The sequence below is a fragment of the Schistocerca gregaria genome, chromosome 4 (assembly GCF_023897955.1).
Source record: "Schistocerca gregaria isolate iqSchGreg1 chromosome 4, iqSchGreg1.2, whole genome shotgun sequence".
Taxonomy (NCBI): Eukaryota; Metazoa; Arthropoda; class Insecta; order Orthoptera; family Acrididae; genus Schistocerca; species Schistocerca gregaria.
In genome coordinates this window covers 217937896-217959766 of record NC_064923.1, presented here as the reverse complement: position 1 = coordinate 217959766, position 21871 = coordinate 217937896, and the positions used below count along the sequence as shown (strand labels likewise).

General features: G+C 38.2%; 1 protein-coding gene across 4 annotated transcripts in view; it reads right to left on the bottom strand.

The window, feature by feature from the left end:
* The window catches only part of LOC126267093 (FHF complex subunit HOOK interacting protein 2A-like), a 227057-nt gene that overhangs the window by 148057 nt on the left and 57129 nt on the right, over positions 1 to 21871 (bottom strand). For all 4 annotated transcript variants that reach the window (XM_049971961.1, XM_049971960.1, XM_049971964.1 and 1 more), the window contains exons 3-4: positions 1979 to 2194; positions 1773 to 1898 (exon numbers count right to left, since the gene is read on the bottom strand). In XM_049971961.1, the coding sequence (XP_049827918.1) occupies positions 1773 to 1898; positions 1979 to 2194 (342 nt within the window). The remainder of the gene's footprint in view (positions 1 to 1772; positions 1899 to 1978; positions 2195 to 21871) is intronic.

Here is a 21871-nt window from a genome sequence, read left to right as displayed (position 1 = left end):
GTTGTGTCACTCTGCTCTTGGCCACAGTTTGGCAGTGGCCATTCATCCTAGTGGACAGTTGGTTGGTATCATACCAATATAAAAGCAGTGCAATAGCTGCAGTAGAGCTGATAAACAACACGGCTTTTGATGAGCTAAGATAAGCCGTGGCAGAACGGGAATAGGAAAAGCTGGGTGGGTGGATTTAGTCGGTCTTGCATCTGGGTCTTCCCGAAGGAAATGATCCCTGTGGCTAGGTATTGCAATTGGGAGTCCCATAGGAATGGACTAGGATGTTGTGGAGTGTGGTGCATGATGGAAGATCACTTTAGGAGTGATGGGAAGGATCTTGGGTAGAACGTCCTTCATTTCAGGGCACGTAATAGATATCACAGCCCTGACAAAGTTCTTCCAGTTTGGAGTGATACTTGGTGACATAGAGGGCACTCTTTTGTAGATGACTCTTGGGTGTGGTGGGATGATTGGTGGGTGTGTGAGGATATGGCACGAAAAAAAGTATCGATACATCGACGGAAGAAATACTGACATACCATCCTACAGAAATATCAGCTGCATATTGTAAATATGCTGCCAGTTTTAGAGCTGTATATTTATGTATAATATTGATTTACTATTAGATATTTTATACATCAACAAGCTAGCAGCATGCCTACCCCCCCCCCCCCCCCCCTTCAGCAGGAATCAAAGTGAAAACAATGCACGTTCACACTTGGTGATAACCACTTCGTAAACAATAATGGCAACTGCATGTAAGTGGCACAATAAAAGGTGTCCAACGGGTCTGTTGTTCAGTTTTATCACATACCAGATTTGACCAGAAAATTTCATGTTGATTTCCCTGTTTTTTCACTTCTGTCAATGCCTGCGACTTCACAGCTGTAATGTCAAAATTGCATGGTGAAGCTGAACATTGCAGTTGCTGTTGGTAGCACTGAGCGCCAATTATATCAGCACTTCCCCTCACACATCTCCGCCCACTGCAAAGGCCAATCTTGTCATTTAGATTTCTGTTCATCATTTTCAGCAACTGTTTTTGAACAACACCAAAGTGAAGAAATGGCACACAAGTTGTATTAAAAATTGTTTTTTAAGACAACTGGTATGCTATTTCTTCACACTGAAACTCTTGTTACTCCATTCGCCTTCCCAGTACAACTGGACATCTTCTTTTGTGCCACCTATACTTGCTTCACACAGTCAAAAATAAGGATTGGATGTGATGCTTTTTCAAAAAGTAGTAAGACTCCTTCACACAGTGAAAGTAAAATTATGTTCTACAGAAATTTCAAAAGAACAACTTCAAATATTTACTAAAAATTGTGGAAAAATATAATGTAAAATAAAAATATCAGCACTCAATATTGCCATATTTATATAAATATATTGATACAACAGGGAAGAAATTGTCACCAGTATTTTTTTTATTATTTTTTTGGAAAAACATTAATAGCTCGATATTTTATCAACAGCCCTAATATATACCCAGACCATCCCATGTGTTTCATTAGCGTTGCTCTTGCCAATGATCTATCAAGTCATAAATCACAGCCTGAGTCAAAAATAAATCATTATAGAACATATCTTTGCAACGACTCAAACAACCACCTGTCTTGCTGCACTAGCAGTGCATGAAGAAAAGACATGGTAGAGAAGTCCTAGATGCACTTGGTCATAATTCACCCAAGATTTGTGGGAAATAAGTTTATAGAATTTTTACACAGACAAATGTAGTGACAGTAATTTAGAAGCATAACAGCAAATGTGTATATTACCTGGTTACAGAACATATGAATGAGATCTGGATGTTCACTGATGACTGCACATAGCATACAAAGGAAAGCAATTTCATCAGATTCATTTGGTGAGCCATTTTTACCATTACATGTCATTATCAACTGCTGTAAAGTGAAAAATAAAATTGAATTAGTTTCTTCTACAGCATTTCTGAATATTAAAAACACAGCACTATATTACCAACCATTACTGAAGGAAAAATTGCTGCATTTGACAAAATTGGTTGTCTAATTTTAACTACAAGTCTCCTCACAAATACGAGCACAGTATGCCTCATTCCTGGTGGTGAATCAGACGTGGCAAGAGCAACAAGAACATCAAGTAATTTATGATACAAGAAATATTCCAAACATGGACCAGTTGTTCCTACAGCTTGTGCGTCTTCCTCTTGAATCAATATCTGCAACACAAAACAAAAATTTTACAACTGGAAAAAAATGACAGATACAAGGATTATTAACTTTGAAAGTTCTATCGCTACTAAAATGCTTCAAAGAGCCTCAGATGTAACTAAAAGTGCAATAGCAAGTTACATGAAAAGAAAAGACAGTGATTCTACAGTCAACAAATCCCTAGTTATGAAGTAGAAGTCAAAAGACTTACGGCCACTAGTGTTTCAAGTGTGGCCACTGAATACCTTACAGATCCATCAGTACTGATTTTAGTCACACTATAATAGTTATTAATAAATACTTTACATAATGTTTAGGGCCTTTGAGCTAGAATGAGAGCTGAAACAGTTCCTGGCCCACTTTAGAGGCAACCTATAATTCCTTCTCTGGAAAGACAGTTAACTATTTTCTTAATTCATGCTCAGTCCAATTGGGTAGCAATTTAAAATGGAGTCAACACAAAAAAACTAACGAAAATGCACAGTATAGTATGTTTTACTCTCAGAAGCATCTGTCATATTGTTGATCGAAAGACAAGAGTGTTGGCATATTTTGCATAATTGCACTCTCTGTTGAGTTATGGAAATATCTACTGCTGCAGTGTACAGTATGTAAATACAATACTTATTCAGCAGAAGTAAGCAGTAACAACATTGTGTACAGCTGGATAACCATACATTTTTCACATATACTGCTAAGGATCTTGGAATTGTAACACTAACTTCTCAACACAGTTACTTCTTGAAGGTTTTTAAGGCTAACAATAAAGACCAGTTCAGTTGCACTACGATTCACTTCATCACAATATGAAACACACAAAAAAAGATCATGTAGACTTTGTCTACCTGTCTAGGTTTCTGAGTGGAGTTATGCACTGTTGTTCAAAGGTATTCAACACAGTTGCATTTAACAACAGGAAATTGGGAGCCCCAATCTATATCTACATGACTACTGTGGAAATCAGACTTAAGTGCTTAGCAGAGGGTTCATCAACATACTTCCAGACTATTTCTCTACCTTTCCACTCTTGAGTAGCATGTGGGTAAAATGAACAACTAAATTTTTCCATGTGAGCTCTGCTTTTTCTTATTTTAATATGATGATCAGTTTTTGTTATCTAAGTGAGAATCAACCAAATATTTTTACATTTGGAGGATAAAATTGATTTTGCCACAACTGGAAATGCTTTCAGTTTTTTGACCGTGCAACAAACTCACGTATCATATTCATGACACGTCTACCATTTTCCATGAAAATGCAAAACTAGATGCCTTTCTTCAAACGTTTTCGATGTACTCTGTCAGTCCCATCTGGTAAGGATACCACATCATGCAGCAATACTCCATAAAAGGATCGACAAGTGTAATGTAGTCAGTTCCTTTAGTAAGTTCATTACATCTTCTAAGCGTACTGCCAATAAAACACAGTCTTTGGTTCATCTACCCCACTCATATGTGATGTTTCCAATTTAAGTTGTTCCTGTTTGCCTGACAAATTGGGAGACTTTTCGATTGCTCCCCCGGAAAGTTTTTTGTTGCCAACCACACTTCAAAACGATCTTCCACTCAACCACACATGGGTCACCACTATCTATTCAGGCATTAACCAGGCCGACCATGAATGGGGAACATTTGACAGGTGCTGGATGTCCACAGGATCCTGACCTCAGGCCTCCCACAATGATTACAACATGCTAGAGCTTCAAGCTGCGTGACCAAAGCCAGCATCACCTGTCACTGTGAACAAAGGGTCATCAACTCGGCTCACATCTGAAAGCAGCTTTCTCAGTCTCTATCCAAACCAAAGACAGTGGAAAACTAGACCATACAAATGTGAAAAAATTAAATTAACCTACAAAAGCACACAAAGACAAATCTAAATAAGTAACTCACTTCCACAAAGAAGCTTGTAAATGAACACACAAATTATGTTCTTGTGACGCTGCATGAACAGAGTTCAAAAGAAAATTGAAAACATATCCCAGTAACCACTCCCTTTACCAATTATTCGATTATCTATATTCAAATACTGGAAATTCCTCTTAGCTACAACACAAGTAAGAGTGTTCAAGTGTATAAAGGAAAGTATTTATAGATCTAGTAAACTATTTTCTCTTAAAAGTACAAATTTATTCAATAAAATAATAAGTTACAGGTATGAGATAAACTGCAGCTATTTAATGTAAATGATGAAGAAGCAACAATTTTCAATGTAGCAGCTTTGCTCTAGTTTACTAAATTTAAATGGCATAAACACAAACAACACTAAGTAAAGTGTTAACTTACTGTAAACTAGCTGAGTACCTGGTATTGCCCTGAATGTACGTATTTCATTAGCTCATCTCCTCCACACTCCTCTCTGTCCACCTTCTTCTCCCCCTTTTCTCTAACAACCTCCACACTATCTCCTCCTACACCCCCCTGCCCCTCCCTGTGCCACTCTCTGATCATCTGTACCTCTTCAGCCTACTCTGCCAATCTGCTCCCCTCCTCCCCCCCTCCCCCAAAGTCCATCCCCTCCTGCCCATCTCCATCTGTCTTGTTCTCATTATTTTATCATCTCCACCTCCAGGACACTTTCTGTAGGCTGGGTGCAGCTGCTTCGCATGTCTTAATGTGATTTTGTAGATGTATCTAGGGCAATGCCTCTTCATAACTCCATACACAGTTATTGTTTTCACCTACAAATGTTTGTGCTTTGCATTTGAAATTTTTCAAAACTGCTGCCAGGTGTGAGGAATTTCCTTAAGGTTGATTCTACTGCAGGAGTGTCTTAATAATAAAGAATAAGTGTATTAAAACCACGCACAATGAGGCATTTTTTCAATGTATCTCAGTGTTTATGATATATCTCTTGAACTGTGCATTGTACAATATCTTTGTAGAGGTACATTCAAAAGCATGTGAGGATACTGACAGCAAAATATGTTGTGAACAAAGTTAGAAGCCAAGAAGTATTAAATTTAAATAACATATATGATCCAGCAGTTTTTCATACATGACACTGCTTATGATGCCATATCTTCACCTGAAACTTTCACTCTGCAGTGGAGTGTGCACTGACATGAAACTTCCTGGTAGATTAAAACTGTCTGCTGGACCAAAAATCGAATTTGGGTCCCAAGTTCGAGTCTCGGTCTAACATACAGTTTTAATCTACCAGGAAGCTTCATGTCCCCTGATCTGCGTGCCATGCACTGATATTATTTTGTAGGTACGTTCAGCAGCCTATGTGGATACTGTGCGAAATTTGTTGAGAATACAGTAAGTAGAACACAAGCAATAAATTTAAGTTTCATGCACAATGCAATGGTTTTTCATGCACTTCAAGTGTTTATGACATCATATCCTGAACTATGAGGAGTACTTTTGTATGTGCTTTTAGCAGCATATGTGGTTACTATCTGTGAAATTTATTGTGAATGGAGTTAGTAGCACAGAAATGATACATTTAAACATCATACATGATGTGGTAGCTTTTCATGCATCTCATTGTTTATGATACCATGTCTCCTGAACTATGATAAGCAGGTGGTTCTTATCATACAGCAATGGTTGCCTGACTGTAAATGGTAATTGTTCCAAGATAACAAATATGTATGTATTGACTGTGATTTGCTTTTGTGTGTGTGTGTGTGTGTGTGGGGAGGGGGGGGGGGGTTCTTTTGTTTTGTTTTGTTTTGTTTTGTTTCTTTCATTTCACATCCACATCTGTGAAAGTCCTCCTAACAGATAAGACTTACCAAATATGGTCGATGAATGTAAAACCCGAGATAGAGTTGGTACATTGCTTGAGAGAGGCAGGATTCTGCTCCAGACTATCTTCTAGGTTAATTTGCTTCCACTGCTCCAATTTCCATTATTATTACACTTCCCAAAGTGGAGTGGTATAATGGTTAATGTACTGGAGCTGCATTCAGCAAAAGATTCAGCCAATCTCTAATGGCCTTGTCAGTAGAAGGATACTAAACTCCAATATTCCTTTCCTTTTCTATGACCAATCGAAGAAAAATGTCCAGACTGAATGCTTGATGAACAAACTCTGAAGTGCCAAATAAACTGGTACAGGCAGGCGTATTCAAATACAGAAATATGTAAACAGGTAGAATATGGCACTGCAGTCGGCAACACCTATATAAGACAACAAGTGTCTGGCGCAGTTGTTAGATCAGTTACTACTGATACAATGGCAGGTTATTACGATTTAAGTGAATCTGAACATAGAGTTATAGACGGAGCACAAGCAATGGGACACAGCATCTCCGACGTAGCGATGAAATGGGGATTTTCCAGTACAACCATTTCACAAGTCTGCTGTGAATATCAGGAATCTAGTAAAACATCAAACCTCTGACATTGCTGCACCCAGAAAAACATCTTGCAAGAATGGGACCAATGACGACTGAAGAGAATCATTCAATACGACAGAAGTGCAACCCTTCCGCAAATCGCTGCCGATTTCAACACTGGGCCATTAAAAAGTGTCAATGTGCAAACCATTCACCAAAACATCATCGATATGGGCTTTTGGAGCCAAAGGCCCACTTGTGTGCTCTTGATGGCTGTACAATACAAAGCTTTATGCCTCACCTGGGCCCATCAACACTGACATTGGACTGTTAATGACTGGAAACGTTGTCTGGTCGGACAAGTCTCGTTTTGAATTGTATTGAGTGGATATGTGTACAGGTATGGAGACAACCTAATGAATCCATGGACCATGCATGTCAGCAGGGGACTGTTCAAGCTAGTGGATGCTCTGTAAAGGAGTGGGGCCTGTGCAGTTGGAGCGATATAGGACCCCTGATGCTTCTAGATATGACTCTGACAGGCGACATGTACATAAGCATCCTGTCTGATCACCTGCATTCATTCATGTCCATTGTGCATTCCAATGGACTTGGGCAAATCCAGCAGGGCAATGTGACACCCCACACATCCAAAATTGCTACAGAGTAGCTCCAGGAACACCCTTCTGAGTTCAAATACTTCTGCTGGCCACCAAACTCTCAAGAATTGAACATTACTGAACATATCTGGGATGCCTTGCAACTTGCCATTCAGAAGATATGTATACCCCCTCGTACCCTTATGGATTTATGGACAGTCCTGCAGGATTCATGCTGTCCATTTCCTACAGCACTACATGAGACATTAGTCGAGTCCATGTCATGTCGAGTTGTGGCACTTCTGCGTGCTTGCGGGTATCCTACATGGTATTAAGCAGGTGGACCAGTTTCTTTGGCTCTTCAATGTATTTGGAAATACATACACTCGGTCTTGAGAATTAAAAATTTTGGATTAACTGAGCATTTTGCTACTGACAAACAGAAAGCAGAATCTTATAAAGATTATGCACGACTGCTGGGTATGGGAAAAGGGGTCAAGCAGTAATGGTAGACTTATGTAATTTTACCTTGTGCACCTGCAACTTTCATTCATTGTTTACCCTCTCTGGTGAAAACTGTGTACTATTTGTGTGTGTGTTTTTTTTTTTTTTTTTTTTACAAGGATGAAAAGATAATTTTCATACCCACATACATGCTGTTTTTGTCCTCCTCCAGTTCAATAACACGAAAATTGTTCACTGTAAAGGAGAATGGAACAAAAGATACATCGTCTAAATTATTTGATTCAGGTAGAGGATGGGCGATACAATCTCAAAACATATAGGTCACGAGTGAATGTGTCACATTACTATTTTTAAGTTTGCTGAAAAAGATATATATGTTGAAGTTCCACATGATATCTCTCCAAAACTACAATATTTTGATTTTCTGACGATTTCTTCAAATGCTACAGTCCTCTCTAAATGAGAGTATTCGTGAAAATGTCGTAACGAAAGGGAAAATTGAAAAATTGTAATAAAGAAACCACAAGTGATAGAGATAAGAATTTATTTTCTATTAAAACTTTGTTCCCAAGACTATGAGACATGATTAATATTTTTTAGGAGGGGAAAATGAACTACAAAAATCTGAACACTCACAAGATGTTAATTGTCTTGAGAAATGATAAAGTGGAAGGATTGCTAACTGTCAGCTATGACATTAACGCATAAAATTCTTGAACTGTCAACATATTTTGATGTAAAGATGAAGGAATCTGAAATTTTTTGGTTGTTTAGAAATTATTTTCTCCAAAACCCCCACCCAAATGTTCTAAAAATTTCTTGGTACGTTAGTTGGTCATTGTATTTATGGAATGTACAATCAGAGCGGGCAATACTTGTCTGTAAAATATGTGAGAAATTTTTAGAGAGACCTAGCTCTAGTCTCAAGGTCAAAAAATCTTGGACATTTAAATATTTAAACTGATCACTGATTTTAAGTAAATGTGATGTAAAACTGATATTTCTGAATCAAAATAATTACTTTACAATATTACAAGTGAGTGGGAAAACAATTCATAATTTTGTTTGAAAGCAATTAAAACAAAAATGAGGTGTAGAATAATTATATCCATTTCTCTTTTCACGATATTATTCAGAAATTATTTTTGTGTTCTGTCATGACTTTCTATGAATTAAAATTTTCTCCAATGTAACAGTCAACACCAAACTGTTGAAAAGAATTCATTTGTTTTTTATCTATCTCTCATTGAACTTGTATAGCTCAGCTGAATTTGCACACAGGCAAGAATGATCCAACAAGAGCAGTTCTTGGGAAATGGGAACTGCGCACTGATCTCTTGATGATGGCCATTTGAAAGCATTAGCAGGACCATAAGGTGTCATAAAAAAGAGATGGTTATATCTTGCAGAAGTACACAGAGATGGACCGGATGCTTTTGGGAAAATGTCATGAGCTGCAAGATAAATGTTGGTTGCAGGAGTATGCAATGTGTCTTGGTGCTAAAGTGATGACTGTTGAAACATTACACCTTCAGGATACTGACCATCATGTAACCTATGCATTATATCTGTCCCACCCACCACTGATTGCCATACACACAAGAAATGAAGTGGCTCACTACAAAGTCTTCTAATATATACTGTGGTCTCTGCATTTCACACACTGTAACAGGCTGCATTTTGTGAAGAACCGTTCTTGCAACGTATGTGCCACTCTGGGATGCAACACAGAAATGACTTGAATTCCTACCACAGGTCTAATGCTTTAGACGACCAAACGTGATGTGAAGTTGGACTGCAAAATTCACACCTCTCTCACATCAGTTGACTTACTTGATCTGCACAGCCAATCTTCTTCTCTGGATTGCTGGCTTCGTTGATCTCCAAAACCTTCTCCGTAGAACAGTGCTGGTTATAGGAATTTATAAGACTCTCTCTCTACTTCTGAAATAATTTAGTACTCGAAGAATACTTTTAGTTCAGTCTTGGTATATTTCAACTTCCACCAATAACATATTCACCATTTCTCACATTAATATTCAAATGTTTGCAAGTCAACCAATTTGTCTCACGTTAGACTCGATAAAATACATCTGCAACAAAATTGGTTTAACAACCACATAATTTATGAACCCGTCTTGCCTCTACAGAGTCCAATACGTGAAGTAATTAAAAATTTATATTCAGTTGTTCATTTTTCTTTAACAATAATCACAGTAACTAAAACAGCAAAGAATGCTACATTATTACTCCTTGTTATTTCATCACGGATTCTGTGGCGCTAGCAGCAAACACTTGTTGGCATTGTTCGACCACCACGCTCAGTCTTCTCATAACAAACTTCCAACCTGCACACACAAACAGGTGGCGCAGTAGATACGTTTCCACTCTCCCACCTATATTTAAAATATCGTAGTTCTAGACGGTGGAAATTCTCAAAGAACTACACAGGCTTCATAGAAGACCACTCTTCTCTCTTTTAAACATAATTCCCTTAATATACTTTCATTTAGAATTAAGAGTTTCATGTTTGTTGCTGATGGAGATATGGTGTGTACAAATCCAGTAGCATCTCTTATAGCATCAGCAGCTTCATGCTGAAGATTAAATCTTGTTGCAAGATGTTTACAGAGACCTCCAACCCTATCACATGCACTTTTTCCATGGCGTGTTGCTGAAAATATGCATTTTTTCCTCCTAATTCCTGTACTACAGTGTGGAACAAACTCATAAAGCTGAAAGCGGTTTTTAAAATGAGATCATGCACCATTGGTCACCTACACATGTTTAGGAAACACATGGCCTCTAAATGCTATGCCATCAATTATGCTGATGGTCTTGCATGCATGTGCACTGTCATGAGTGAGACCACCACCAATAATAGCAAAACAATGTGATGTTCCAATGAAGTGAGCAACACTTGTGAATATTGATACCTGTGATGTGTGTCAGTGGTAACTTTGGATTTCATTCAGCAAAGCAACAGACTAGTTCTCAGCAAAGCAACAGACTAGTTCTCAGCAAAGCAACAGACTAGTTCTCAGCAAAGTCGAAATGAAGAACTAATTTGTCAGTATTCTGGAATGTGGCTGATTTTACTTCTGCTATGGCCTGTTTCTGTATCCTCTGGATATGATGGTGAGCTATTCCTTTCATGGCCCAATGCCTAATCTCTGTAACAAACTTCTCTGGATTTACTGTCTTTTTCATCAACTCTCCTCCCTCCCATAATGCATAGGTTACATCATTGTCAGTATCCTGAAGGAGTAATGTTTCAACAGTCATCACTTCAGCACCAGGACAAAATTGCACACTCCTGCAACCAAAATTTATCTTGCAGCTCTTGACATATACACAAAAGCATCAGGTCCATCTCTGTGTATTCTTTCCTGTGACACTACTTATAGTGAAACAAACAAGTTTTAAATTAGTGCAGTAAATTAATGTGCTTTCATCTGTCGCTGGCTGGCATTTTCACCCATTTTGGTCATAAGGAGTAGAATTTTGAGACCAATTTTTAAACTTGAATTCTCTTTTCATTGTGAGATATGCTTCTCTTATTGATATCTTTTTACCTTTCTTCACCATTGTCACTAAAAGAGATAACATCGGCCTGGTTAGGACTTTGTCTGGTGCAAATAACTTTCTCACTCTTTATTTCAAAAGCTTTTGAAATCAAATAATGTGAGGAAGTGGATATGTATTTCTGTATCTGCAGTTTAGAATAGCTCCTGATGTCAGTGTCAGTAACTGTACCTTCTCAGTACAGGTGGTTGCTCAGATAGCAAGATTTAGGTTTTGAAACTACTCATCACATTTTGTGTACATCACTATCTTCAGGTTCTGCACCAAGTGTATCTATATTACACACTTCAGAAAGTTTTGGAGATGTTGCTTGTGTAAAACTTGTTTCAATTTCTTCCACTTTTCTTTTTACATACTGTTTTCTTATTGTGCTTCTTACCTTCCCTGGGTGTTTAAGAGGGGATATACTAGGGACTACAGCAGCAGAAATTCTAACATTCAAAGCACCAACAACTTCACACCCAGGAATATAAACATTTGCAATGTCTTCTTCAGTTTCACGTTTGGATTATGGTGATTGTTCATGTGGGTTATCACTAAATTTCTTCTTGTAGTGAGTGTAGCAATTCCTGCACAATGGATGCGATGCTAACACTGTTACTTGAGGACCAAGATATTTCTGCAATATCTCTGACACATTTCCAACAACTTTTCTTAAACATCACCTTCTTGAGTCTTTTCTCACAATCCACACACCTCACTCTTCCACAAATGTATTTCCTCACTGACATTGTATCTAACAAAAGTTCAAACCAAACACAAAACTCGATGCACAATGGTTTATGTGCAAGTCCTCACTCATCTGTTATAAACAAAAGAGCACTAGAAACAGTGCTCCCAACATGCATACTTTACAGTAGAAATTCAGTGTTGCAAAATATGCAGAATGTTGAAAATTTTTTAACTCTACACAGAAAAATATTGCCCACTTTGTTTGCACTGGTTACTAACACATTAACCAAACAATATTTTATGTAATTCTCAAAAAGTTTTCAGATGGGGGTTTTCGAGCAAATAATTGTAAAAACTCATAAAAATGCAATTTTTTACATTTTTACTAAGAAATATTTACATAATACAGATAGCTGAGCAGAGAAGACACTGTTTATATCAGTAGTATCTGGTAATATGATAGAAAAGATAGTGTTATGCAACTTTCCAAATTAGAAAAAGAAATTTTTAAGTGCAAAAATTAACTTAAATTTTGTATTTTCGTCTTAAATTTGTAAATTAAAGTAAGCCCGCAAGTATGCAGGTGTCAATTAAATTTCAACACACTAAGAGGGAGCTTTAACACAAAATATCTGCCAGGTCTCCAGTACTTTTGGTTTATTAACTATTTACATATTTTTTGTTCTCTCCCTTTTTAAGGGTTATTTACAAAATATACATTTTTCAAAGGGTCATATCATTTACAAAAATTAAGATAAAAGAAAAATACCTTATTTCTTATCACTTATGATATAAAGGTCTAAAATTTTTTCCAGAGAAATTCATGACTATGAGTTGACAAGGCCTGTACGTTTTTAGACAACGTCACCCACGTCAAAATTGTGGTAACATTTCAACATGAACATAGAACAGCTAATGTTAATAACAGTGTCCTAATAATAATTCCGTTTTGTTACTGATACACACAATAAAAAAAGTCTAACACTAAGCTACCGCTTGCTTAAATCATCATCTATTCTATGAATTCTTCTACTGAATAGTAGCATTTGTTCCACACAATCTGCTAAGGCTTTATTTTTTGAATCTCTGGATTCATATTAAATATGTTTTTGCCCATTAATTTGTTAGACATTTTCATCCGCATATGATGTGGAAGAATGTGTCTGTAATTTCAGTTGGTGTGGGGGTAGCACAAAATTCTTTCTATTTGTTGTATTTTATGTGTGGTTAAAATGATTTCAAATAATTTTTGTCTGTCACATTACTAGTACCTACTGTATTTCTTTTAGTATATTTTTCAATTGCACAGTATGCAGGTTGGTATAAGGAAACGGTGACTTTTAAAATGCATCATGCAAAGCTGGCAGTATTACATGAAAGGGATCACAAGATACAGATATCCTACTGATTCAGTTATCATGGTGCATCAGTTTAGGTAACATTGTTCTCTCACCATTAAAATGTTATACAAAAATGGTAATTTCAGAACTGTTCAGCAAGATTTCCAATATTTTTACATTTATAATTTCATAGTTGAGTGCCTCCAAAACAATTACTAAAAGACTTGATTGACAATGATGAACAAACCAGAATTATGACTCAGAAGTGTGCAAAGCATGCAGGTTACCACAGATATGTACATTTGTTTTGGAGCCCAAATTTCTAAGCTAGTTGCTGACTACAGTGTTTTGGATTTGGGTTCCCACCAGCAAGGTCATTAATGTTGGTTGTTTATATAAAGGGAAGAGTATAGTTAAAACATTTAAAATTCAATTGTCACGTCAGATCTATTAATGCAATATTATGCTCTTACTACGAGAATGCTTAGCTAAGATGGCAAATGGGTGACGTGTTCTGCTCAATTGTGAATATAAAATATTTTCCGTATGTATTTGACAAAACAATGGTATAGGCATTTACCATACGATACACTTCCTCTTGCTACTAAACTAATCTCCAACCAGATGTGGGATGTTCAAAATGAAAATGGGTTTTCCATGAGAAACACAGGATGAAACAACACTGAAACATTTAAATCTTCACCCAATCAAAGTGATAGGAGTCCTAACAGAACAGAAAACGTGTTACATGTTAGATCTAAATTTTGATACATATGTGTATGCAACTATGTGTTGCACATGGAATGCCTTGTTTAATGTAGATTTGTAATGGAAAAAGAAAAGAAGACTTCATTAACTCAGTATTCTTTTCATGACTATTACTGTACAAAGGCAACATCAAACCTTCCCAGCCTGTCACAGAGATGGCACTCATGTCAAAGAATATTTTAGGTGTCATTTTGCTTAATTATGCATAATGATGTTAAGGCCATTGTCAACTTGATCTGTGCCACTGTAACATTTGCACTGAATTTCCAAGCCTGTAACTGTGTTAGATCTGTCTGGCTCAAACAGTAAACTGGCACATTGTGTTACCATAAAATCATCCAAAATTGGTGAGGATTTGTAAAAACTATGTTCCTCCATTTCTAACCCTTCAGAAATACACAATGAAATTTAAGTGTGACTGTAGTCTTGAATATGAAACATGTGAAAGGAGGAGGAGGAGGAGGAGGAGGAGGAGGAGGAGGAGGAGGAGGAGGAGGAAGAAGAAGAAGTAGTTAATTAGCGTATTGACTCCCACCTGCACCCACAGCAGACCTGCTGTGCCTGAAGCCCATGTGGCTGCCAGCGGCCACAGCAGAGCTTCACACCTAACAAAGTATACCTGACATGGTCTGGCGATTACACATCAGTCGCAATGCTTATGGCAGTCAGTCTGTTAACATGACTGTAACAGCTATTCCGCAGCACACTGATAGGAAGTGTATGGCTCATTTTATTTGAAAACTGAACTGTCAAAAAGCTTTATACACAAAGCATGCCAGATTTGTAGATTGATGAATAAAAGCCAATGGGAAGATGAATTTCTCAGTACTGTGATCTCTTTAAAAATAATAACTTGATTGTGTGTCATTTTGTTACTGAAGAAAAGAATATTGAATTTTAATGGTTTGTTAATAATGACGTCATTAAAGATGTGTACCCACCATCCTCTGCCAAACATGAAACAACAATTTATGCAGTGGGTGGAAGCCACTATCTCTGTACTAAAAAGGCAAGATCAAAGGGAAGGTCATCTTCCAGAAAGGGATGTGAAAGGTGTTATTGTTACTGATTATCTTACAAAATGTAAAACAATAACTAACGAATACTTCTGCAGGCCAGGATTAGAGTCAATCAATCACCTCTGATGATGTCTGCTTATAACATTGCATGACGCACCCAATACGTTAAACTGGAAACTGTCAACTTGAGTCGACGTACAAAGAATAAATAATTAAATTTTGTATTTCATAATGCCAATGCATCTGTGTGTTATGCACCTTAGCTCCTATGCCTGCTGACCATGTTAGGAAACAACTACTGAATTCTGTATCCAATGTTTTCATCATTTCTGCTACAGCTGTGACCTGGTATCATTTTCATTTGTGTCACAGTTTTTATAGTTCTATAATATTACACGTTACTTTTGTTTTAACTGCAGTTTATTTATTGTGCTTGAATTTTTCCCACAGGATTACAAAACACTGTTGGTAATGTAGCTTTAATGAATGGTTATAGACTTACCTCAGCAATAAACACAGCTGCTTCTTGTTGGAACAAGAGATTTTTATAACAGATGTCATCCATCCTTTCTCCTTACTTCAATTTCATCATGTTTAAGCTACCAACTGCTAACTTGATAACTTTTTCTTTAATATATTTTACTGGTTCGTGATTTTACTCATTTTAAATGTTTTGTTCATGGCTGCACTGTATATACAAGATGAACTGTTAAGAGCTGTTGAGTGTTTTGAATGTTATGGTGCCCTACAGCGAAAACATTTCAGAAAGAAAATGAAAATTGGGGGTTTATTAAGTTGGAAGTATATGATAAATTCGTTGTAAGTAAATGTACTACACAAGAGGCTCACATTGAGTAACAGATCAGTGAAGACCTGGAGAGTGATAACCTGAGTCTTATTAATCTACAGTCTTCACAACTCATATGTTGGATGTTGTGGAAATATTTCAGGACTGTCAGCCTGTAGATGAGCTGTATTATGAGCAGCCATTTCCACCCTTATATCTCATTTATTAATTAAAATGCTCCTTTGGTCAGTGCCTCTTCCTTCAAGGCTTCTAGCAATGCTGGATCTTCCTTCTGCTCCGCAGCAATGCCATTTAATGCAGTGATGACTAAGTATTCAGGAAGCATAAGCTACAATTTTCTCAGCAACTTTACAAATTTGTATTACAACTGCAACCATAACTGCTATTGTTTCAGGGAAGCCCTGTATCAGCATTCTCATCCTACAGTGCTAGGACTAAGTTGTTAGGGTCTCCTTAAGGACAAGGAAAGCTCTTTCCCGTACCTCATGTCAGGAACATTACGCATCTCCCTGCAGAAGCTCTTGCAAGAGACATGCCTTGGTACAGAAGACCTTTATGAATTGCTGGTAGTATTATCAAATTCAGAGAAAACTTCTCACCTCACTAATGTGCTGAGGAATCGGAAAATCTGTGGTGGCTCTTATGTTCTCTGGATCGGGATGGACTCCAATAACTAGATGCCCCAATATTTCTATTTCTTGGGCAACAAAGAGGCACTGTTTTGCATTCATTGAGGCACATATCTGCAGCCTGAACACACTTCAACATGGTTGTCACATGGTTTATATATTCTTCAAATGTCCAAATAACAAAGATATGTTGTTAGTTTCATGTTTCATGGATTGTTTGACACGATAAATAGTAATGATATGGAAGGAGTCATTTTACATTCACATCACAGATTAATTTGTAAATAAGGTACATGATGAATATTTATTTATAAGGTTTTCTTTTTTTAATATGCAGATGCAAGTTATTAACTCCTATTCACCACTTTATACACATTACAATAATAGAAATTCTTCTACAGAATAGGATGAGTTGTTAAGGACGAACTTTTGTTTTTGAATTTTACTTTGTTGTCTGTTAGACAGTGTATATCACTGCGAAAATGAAAAAAAAAAAAATTGTTGCAGCATTGTGCAGCCCTCTTTGGCCTAAAGACAACCTTAATGAGGAGTAATGAACGTCATGTCGTCTCCTGGTATTGTATTGACGAACATAATTGTTACTTTTGAACTGCAGTGGATTATTTACAACAAACTCCATGAGGGAATAAATATACTGTGAAGCAGTAGTCAGAATGCCCATCGCCTTAAACAGATGTCAACAAGATGATTGTGGATGAGTACCACATACTTTTCTTATGGCATATTTTTGCACAGTTAAAACATTCTTTTTTAAAAGTGATTTACCACATAACAACATTCCATATGACATTATTGAATGAAAATATGCAAAATATATCAACCTATTGATTTGTCTTTCCGCAAGATTTGCAATTATTCTAAGTGCACATGTTGCTGAATTAAGTTCTTTTCGAAATTCCAAAATGCACGTTTTCTTATTTAAATTCTCAATAACATGGACACCTACGAATTTTGAAAGTTTCCACCCTATTTATTATTTTCTCCTGAAGTGTTACATTTATCATTGGTGTAGTATCCTTAAATGAGCAAAACTGAGTATGTTGCGTCTTTTTAAAACTGAGAGTGCAATCATTCACAGAAAACGTGTCAACGATACTTTCATAAAGAGTGTTTACCATTTCTTATGTTGCTGTATGTATGTATGGATGGATGGATTGATTGATTGATTACAATATTAGTGTCAACTGGAAAAAGAACTATTCTGCTTGTTGTGTATTAGATGACAGATTGTTTACACACATGAGGAACAATAGTGGACCTAAGATTGAACATTGGATAACCCCCACATTTGATTTCTTCCCAGTCACAATTACATCCCCAGACTATATTGGTTGACTTGGTGGTGGTTAGTGTTTAACGTCCCGTCGACAACGAGGTCATTAGAGACGGAGTGCAAGCTCGGGTTAGGGAAGGATTGGGAAGGAAATCGACCGTGGCCTTTCAAAGGAACCATCCCGGCATTTGCCTGAAACGATTTAGGGAAATCACAGAAAACCTAAATCAGGATGGCCAGAGACGGGATTGAACGTCGTCCTCCCGAATGCGAGTCCAGTGTGCTAACCACTGCACCACCTCGCTCGGTATTGGTTGAATTGCTAAGTTCAACTTTCTTCATTCTATTGATTAGATTTGACATTATCCACTGGTTGGCTACACCATCAATCCCATAAAACATCAATTTATCTACAATATTTTGATTCACAAAGTCAGATGCCTTTTATAGGTCACAGAAAATACCAAGTGGTGCTGTTTTATTATTTAATGCTTGTAAATAATTTAAGGTTTTGAAGCAGGTTGTTCGTCATACTTTCAAAGATGACTGGCACGTTACACAGTCAAAATAGCATAAACTTTAACTCAATGGCTATCATGAGTTATGAAGGTAGTCTTTTCCCAGTCAGTCTCACCAACCTCAATTTTCCAGGAGCCTGCCTATATGCCCATAGTTGAAAAATACTTTTCTCCTTTCAAGTAGTCTAGGGCATCATCAGTGTGAGGCAAAGAGTAGACATCAATTTTTTTATGATTTTGATCACTCATCAATAGACAACACAGTAACTCCATGTGTGTATGTATGTCTTTCTTCACAAGGATTACAGGAGAAGACCAAGGACACTCTTGAATGATCAATGATAATATCTTGCAGCATCTTCTCCACTTCCCCCTGAATAATGCGTTGTTCAGCTGGCTATGCTCTATACCCTACGTCCTATACCCCCGTGTTGATACGGTGTTTTACCATGGATTGGTTGGTCTGTTTTCTCCAAACCGCATTTAAACCTATCTTAAAATTGGTGTATAAGCTAACACTCACCAACACAGTTCCCCCATCAGGCTAGATCCCATTGACAGTTCAACAGTAGCTTCCTCCTTTGCATTGTCTCATGTTAGTGGAGCATGATCCTTCACTGATGGCACTGAGCTGCCCATCCTGGACTGGTTTGGTTGTCCCTATGCATATACCTTAAGTGGTGTTCAGGGCTAATTGTGACAAATAGTGATCTAAAGTTTTCCTCTTCCACCTACGGTGCTTACGTTCATCACTGGTACACAGATTTCTTTTGTGAGCCTGGGCAGCTTCTTGCAAAGAACCGATAAAAGCTTCATGGTTTAACTGTGCATCTAAATCAACAAATGGAACTCATTTTGTTAACGATGGTGGGTTAAAAAGTCCAACAGCAAACAACTGCCCACAGCAACCTTTGTTATGGTGTTTGTTGTAACAGCTTTGTCAACAAGCTGTGCTGGTCTTCCACAGTTGATGGCATGACTGCTTATGATGCCTGCAAGAAGTCCCATTTAAGAACAACATTATGACTACATTCTAAACTAAGCTTTAACTGGGCTCGAAAGGCCCAATATAACTGACCGATCGCCATGTCATACTCAGACAATAGGTGTCAATGGATGCATGTATGGAACTGCATGCGTGCAGCACACCGCTCTTCTGGCCATTGTCAATAAATGACTGGAGCTGCTACTTCTCAGTCAAGTAGCTCCTCAACTAGCCTCACAAGAGCTGAGGGCACCCCACTTGCCAACAGTGCTTGGTAGTCAATGGTCACTCATCCAAGTGCAAGCCAAGCTCGACAGTGCTTAACTTTGGTGATCTGACAGGAAATGGTGTTACATTGCTGCAAGTTCACTGACATGACTACATTCTACTAAAATGAAAAATTTGAAGGGCGGTGTGCTGCCATTGATAGTTATTCTTGCAACACATTTTCCTACCAGCTTGACATATTTGTGACCTTCAGCACAATGACTTTCTTATTATGGGACATAATCATCTTCAGATGACAATGGTCAAGAATTCAACATTACAGAATCAAATAACACCCAGGCATGCTGGCTGTTGAGGAGATTTCCTGACATCTTGGTGACTGCTGTCCATGGAGGATTTTCATCTGTGGCAGACTCATCTCCACAGACAGTTATCTCAGTCTTCTTCAATTTGGCTGCTAGGCGAACGGCTGGAAACTCTTTATGATGGAGACTGGCATGACATATCAGGGAGTAACCTTGTCTGGGGTGTAGCAATGGGCTTCCTCTCACAGTAGAAACATACTAACATGTCGTCCTCTGTCCTCCAAATGTCCATTCTTTTGAGGGGCATTATATGTGGAGAGGAGATGGTTGCTTGAGATAGTCAGAGGCTGGGTTGTCGTCTGACAGCTATAACATAAATCCTAGCTCGTCCAGTCCATTCACCACGTACACTGGTGGCGGGGATATGTGCTAAATATCGATACACTTCAACATTTTCTATTACCTCCTGTTGTATGTAGTCCACATTCATAGCTGCTATCTCTTGTGCACTTCAACCGATGTTTAAGATGCGATGTCTTTGTGGTCTTGCACAACTGCTATTGGGACCACACTCGGGAGCTAATCATACCTCTTTTGTTGACTATTTTCTGTTGTGCACTGGAATCACTCAACGAATTCATCTGTTATTGTGACGTCTTATACCACAGTGGCTTTCTACAAGCTGCATTCAATTTCTAAGGACTCTGATTTTTTTTCTCCGGACTGGAAAGAGATAGAAACATGCGCATTGTTTCAAAATGAGGCCGCGTTCATTGTTAATACGTCCCAGAGATGGCAGCACCGTAGCATGGAATTTTACCGCCAGCGGCGAGAATGAGAACTGTTTTAAATAGTTAAAATGGTGACGTTTTCTTTACTTGAACAGCATGCAATCATTTGTTTTCTGAATTTGCGTGGTGTGAAACCAATTGAAATTCATCGACAGTTGAAGGAGACATGTGGTGATGGAGTTATGGATGTGTCTAAAGTGCGTTCGTGGGTGCGACAGTTTAATGAAGGCAGAACATGGTGTGACAGCAAACCAAAACAACCTCGGGCTCGCACAAGCCAGTCTGACGACATGATCGAGAAAGTGGAGAGAATTGTTTTGGGGGATTGCCGAATGACTGTTGAACAGATCACCTCCAGAGTTGGCATTTCTTTGGGTTCTGTGCACACAATCCTGCATGACGACCTGAAAATGCGAAAAGTGTCATCCAGGTGGGTGCCACGAATGCTGACGGACGACCACATGGCTGCCCGTGTGGCATGTTGCCAAGCAATGTTGACGCGCAATGACAGCATGAATGAGACTTTCTTTTCGTCGGTTGTGACAATGGATGAGACGTGGATGCCATTTTTCAATCCAGAAACAAAGCGCCACCAAAAAAATTTCGGGTAACCGCAAGTGCTGAAAAAATGATGGTGTCCATGTTCTGGGACAGCGAGGGCATAATCCTTACCCATTACGTTCCAAAGAGCACTACAGTAACAGGTGCATCCTACGAAAATGTTTTTAAGAACAAATTCCTTCCTGCACTGCAACAAAAACGTCCAGAAAGGGCTGCGCGTGTGCTGTTTCACCAAGACAACGCACCCGCACATCGAGCTAACGTTACACAACAGTTTCATCGTGATAACAACTTTGAAGTGATTCCTCATGCTCTCTACTCACCTGACCTGGCTCCTAGTGACTTTTGGCTTTTTTCAACAATGAAAGACACTCTCCGTGGCCGCACATTCACCAGCCGTGCTGCTATTGCCTCGGCGATTTTCCGGTGGTCAAAACAGACTCCTAAAGAAGCCTTCGCCGCTGCCATGGGATCATGGCGTCAACGTTGTGAAAAATGTGTACGTCTGCAGGGCAATTAAGTCAAGAAGTAACGCCAGTTCATCGATTTCGGGTGAGTAGTTAATTAGAAAAAAAAAATCGGAGGCCTTGGAACTTGAATGCACCTCGTACATGTCTTCTGCAACTCCTTTCACTAAGTATGAAATTTTGTTGGTTTCTGGTAGATTCAAAATTTGGCATAGGGCCACAACATTCTGTGAGTAAGACTACGCAATTTCCCCAGGATATTGGGACCTTTTCTTCAATTGTTCTGCTAAGTAGACTTATTGCTAATCAAAACCAAATATATTCTTCTCTTCATTATTCTCAAACCACTGATAGGCTGTGCTA